Source organism: Dipteris shenzhenensis, chromosome 11 (assembly GCF_047967505.1).
Source record: "Dipteris shenzhenensis isolate YYH24624 ecotype China chromosome 11, Dip_SZ_1.0, whole genome shotgun sequence".
NCBI lineage: Eukaryota > Viridiplantae > Streptophyta > Polypodiopsida > Gleicheniales > Dipteridaceae > Dipteris > Dipteris shenzhenensis.
This window is the reverse complement of record NC_141606.1, coordinates 40254946-40259429: the sequence shown is the minus strand read 5'-3', so window position 1 is coordinate 40259429 and position 4484 is coordinate 40254946. Positions and strand designations below refer to the sequence as shown.

General features: G+C 43.8%; 1 protein-coding gene across 1 annotated transcript; it reads right to left on the bottom strand.

Annotated features, from left to right (window-relative positions):
• Positions 1 to 1318: 1318 nt before the first annotated feature.
• LOC147897017 (uncharacterized) lies at positions 1319 to 3724 on the bottom strand. Its single transcript, XM_087381684.1, has 2 exons — positions 3278 to 3724; positions 1319 to 1995 (listed from the first exon to the last, which is right to left on the bottom strand). Exons 1-2 carry the CDS (start codon positions 3486 to 3488, stop codon positions 1670 to 1672), a joined length of 537 nt encoding a protein of 178 aa, XP_087237810.1. The 5' UTR covers positions 3489 to 3724; the 3' UTR covers positions 1319 to 1669.
• Positions 3725 to 4484: the final 760 nt, after the last annotated feature.

Genomic DNA, 4484 nt, shown 5'->3' with positions numbered 1-4484 from the left:
CCCTCTTCCCTACTTTGATGAAAACCATATGCACCCTCTCGCATCAGTGACACTTGCTCTGCCCTCCCATAGTGACGGTTTGTCTTCCATAATTGAGTCCCCACTAGCTTTGCCATGCAATGTATTTTTGCCCATGGAGCTCGATCCAATCCATTGACACACTTACTTCAGAAAGTCTACTTGATAGCATCAGAATCGGCTCCTTCATGGAGACCCCCAGAAAACCTACCAAAATTCAGTTGACACAATCACAGGTCACCATCGCCTTGAGGAATTGTGGAACCTGTGACGGGGGTTTTAGAGCATCTCCTCATTTCATCTTCCAGGGTGCCCCTCTTCCACAGTTTTAATTGAACCCATGGTGCTCTTAACGTATCCATTATTGTAGTGCCATGTGCCAGCAACTCAATCATTTTTTAAGTGCTGTGTGCCAGCCTCAAATTGCAAACTTGTCATATATGATAGAATTTTATAATATCATGAATAAATTGTTTTGAAAACGATTGATCTAAGCTGCAATCTGCATGTAGTTCATTACTAGGCTTTCCCGAAGCCTGTGACGTTTACTCCATTGCCATAGCTATGTACATTTTCGGAGTTGAAATCAACAGGTTCTGTAGTACAAGATGCCTAAAAGCACTCAGTGACTATATGTAGGATTTGCCAAGCAAAACACTTCAGAAGTCTTTAGTAACTCAACTGTCCTTCAAATTTGGGCACGTAAAGCCTGCTTTAGGACACTATTTTAACTGCTAAAGCTAGAAAACAGCATTCATGAAGCCTCAATCAATTAGTCCCCTTGTGCCTCCTTGATGCAAACTCTCGTTAGTCCAAATCTTTTCAAAGTTTATAATTGAGAGAAGCAGGAAGCTACATGACATCATATGCCAGTATCTCCTTTGCTCTTGTTCTTCTTACTTTGATTGCAGAGATCAAACAGCCATCTCATCCCCCCTGTATCCGTGAAACCTGAGAAATTTTAAGGCCTAGAACCTGGAATGGAGATATTCCTGTCCATCTGCACACTACAGCCATTCACTGCTGCAGAATAGTTTTGGGTGATTCTTTATGGCAGTTGCTATTCAGAATACCACTTCTTGTTCAGTTAAAGCCATAGAGAATGAAAATCAGTGATCAGTAGAGTGTCAAACCCAAACATAGCATCAAACAGGGCACCAATTAGAAACCTTCATCATCGTAGCAGTATTAATCAGAACTCAGAAATGCACTACTGTGCGATAACACGATTATCTATGCCACAACTTTAAAATCGCAAAAAAGTAAAATGCTCAATAATGAATATTGGAGCCTCATCAAATATTTTGATAGATCTTTGGTAAAGCAAACATTAGTCCTGGATATTTAGCCACGTGTGACAACAGATCTCCACAAGTCGTATTCATCTTTTGCTGGATTATAGTGGTCCAAAATCCCACTTTTACATCGTCTTCATAAAGAGACAATACAAGGTGACATTAATAGCTTTTCTTGTGTGTAGGTATTGGAGGATATACAAGTTACAAAGGTCTTTTCACAATTTTCCTTGGACATTGTCAGACTGAACCAATGATGTCTTTATGGAATGTCATTGAATCATATACAAAAGCAAACAAAGAATTTAAGCTTTCAGGATTTTCTTAACCAAACATTATCCTTTGATCATTGACCTCTATATGACATCCTGCTTTGTGTTCTCCCCAGTCTTCCATCCCAAAGCTCTGGCCCTTTGCTCCCACATTGCTGAGATTCTCTTCTGTGCTGTCAACGCTGCCTCTGCTTTTTCTCTGGCTCCTTCACATGTTTCCATCCCAAGATTACATTTCTCAGCTTCTTTCTGATACTGTGAGCTCAACTTCCTGGCCTCAAGCACTGCAGAGTTTGCCCTTTGTTGGGTTTCCTCAGCTACAACCGCCTGTAATTTTAACTCCTCTGTTAGAAGTTCAACAAAATTCTTGTCCAAATCTTCATGGATCGTGGGACCACTTTTGGCACAATCTGGCATCCCAATAGTGACAAAAATTACTGGATAAGTATACCAAACACAAAGGGAAATTAAGCAGAAATTTCACCAGATGTACATCACAAGCCTCTGGGTTTCACCTAGAAGTTCAATAATTTTATCATCTTACTTCATTTAGGAAACGCTGACAAACCTTTTGTTATCTACAGATACCTCCCTTGCCCAATTGACACCTGCCTAGAGGCAAATGCAAAGGGTAAAGACAGTGTTGGACAGCACACTTGCATGGAGAAGTGACGGCACTTACCATCCTTGAAAACTCGAGATAAAATGAAACATAACAAAACACAAAGAGATGCATGATGCTTAAAAGCCTGGACAATAAGTCACACAGGTCATTTAAAAGTCATACACTACATGAGACACTCTTAATTTCCACTCACTTTAAAGTTTGGTTTCCTTATAAAGATAGCGGAAAACACAACAATTGTCGATTATGCTTTCTTATAGAAAGCAAAAGTCACGATTTCACGAAAGAAGGCTTTCTTCCATCAGCCATTATAACTTTGATAGAATGCCTCAGTGGAGAGAACCATCCAGCCTTTAGATCAATATCATATGTTTGATTACAAAAAACGTACATGAAATTCAATCCTTTAAATACCAAACTGATTTCTTGAATGCGGCGGCCTTACCTGTCCTGAGTGGAATCTCCACAGAAAGGCCTTGACAATAAGTCAGGTGATTCAGAGCACTAGATAACGCACTCTAAGGAAATGCACCAAGTCAATTCTTAGATATGATGACAACTTGTTGGCCTAGAATTCTGCAATTGGCCTTACCCCAGCTATGAAACACAGTTTTACCAGGAACAATGGCCAGCCTCTATAGAGCATTATTAGCTACGGTTGCACAACCTAGAAAACTCCAAGATCCAATGCCATATGGCGTGAAATACAGCCTAGCCAGTGCTTCCAAGACTTTTCGCAAGCAAAGTATCAGCGAGATTAAGTCTCTAAGATGCTAAAAACGAACTTTCATGCGTCAGCGAGTGCCAGACTCTCAAGATGAAAAGGAAGTTTCCATTACCTCGCCTATATCATCAAGTATGATTCATGAATGCTGATGTACACCGTCATCGTAACGCATGCAGTTGGTAAGCAAGGACTCGGACATGCGTAGAGCGTATCGTTGAAATGATGTGCTACGATTTGCATTAAGAAATGGAAAACGAAGGATCGGCAGCTTAAACGGCGCCTCGGAGATCGTAAAGAGAAGCGGGAAAGAGATGAGTTCATGTCATGCAAAGGCGAATACCAGGGGGGAGAAGAGCGGCGGTGTGGGTGGCGCAATCACAGGTGCAAGGCGGGCAAGGGGAAGGATCGGAGGCAGCAGCGAAGCGCTCGACGAAGTGCCAGTAAAGGGGAGGGCAGAGAACGTAGGCGGAAAGGCCAAAGGAAAGGAGGAGGGCGCAGGATTTGGCACCGGGAGGGACACAGAGGGGAGCGGAACCTTGAGGGGGAGGCATGATGGAGAGCTAGAGGGGGAAGGGAGGCGAAAGGAGAGGCATAATGGATGAAAATGGATGGATTTTGTGAAGAAAAGGGAGCTCGGTGGCTATGGCGGATGAGACTGGCTATGGCCGATGGCACGCGGGGACGACGATGCCCCAAAAACCTGGAAAGTGCTCCATTTGAAAACTTTGAAAAGTTTCCCCTCCCCAATATCACAACATTTGGAAAAATACTAACACATCCTCGCACACTCATCACTTGGCCTGCTTTCAGATGCATCCTGGCCCCCCAAGACCCCAGAAAAAGAAGAAGACCAGCGTCGTCGTCCCATGTCGACGAATGAAACATCTAGACCCCGACTCGGACTTGATAAAATATTGCTTGCCTTGCAGACGTCGCCCACCTCTACTTAGGCGAGTGGTAGAAACATGCTCGACCTGGTTTCAAGTACACCTGGACGCGTGCACTCGAGGCGATTTCAAACCGCTCGCCCTACCACCCAGAAAAGAAGAAGGGGAGGGTCGTAGTCCTTCGTGAACAAATGAAAAATTTGGACCCAGACTAGGGCTTGAAAAAATATTGTCCGCCCAACAAAGGCCGCCCACCTACTTGGTTGTGTGGCATAAACTCCCGTGAAATGCTCCAGTTGGGTATTGAACCCACGTAGGCTGACACAAAGGGACCCATCCACTCCACTCCGGTGCTCATAAATGAGAGCTACTTCATTATCACTTATCCGCCTCTACCGCCGGTGTGAACAACATGCCCACCCATCCTCTCCCCACGGATAAGCAAGTCATCTAAACCCAGCCTCAATATCCTCGTTTGTCCGTTCTTTTCAGACAAAGACGCATGGACTTTCTTGCAAACTATTCCATGATTAGATGCCTTCATCGCTTGGCTCCACCGTCTGAAACAGTGTTCGTGCAGCGGGTAGCCCTTTAATGTCCAACAAGTTTGAAACATGCACCTATTTAGGCCCTTCATTCTATGGGATCTTGCGAATTGAG

Bases quoted from the DNA above. Each gene is read 5' to 3' on its own strand.
- LOC147897017 (XM_087381684.1), bottom strand. From the start codon at position 3,488: ATGCCTCCCCCTCAAGGTTCCGCTCCCCTCTGTGTCCCTCCCGGTGCC. The intron at 1,996-3,277 runs GTATTCGCCTTT...TTGGGATGCCAG, and splicing joins CGCCGCTCTTCTCCCCCCTG to ATTGTGCCAAAAGTGGTCCC.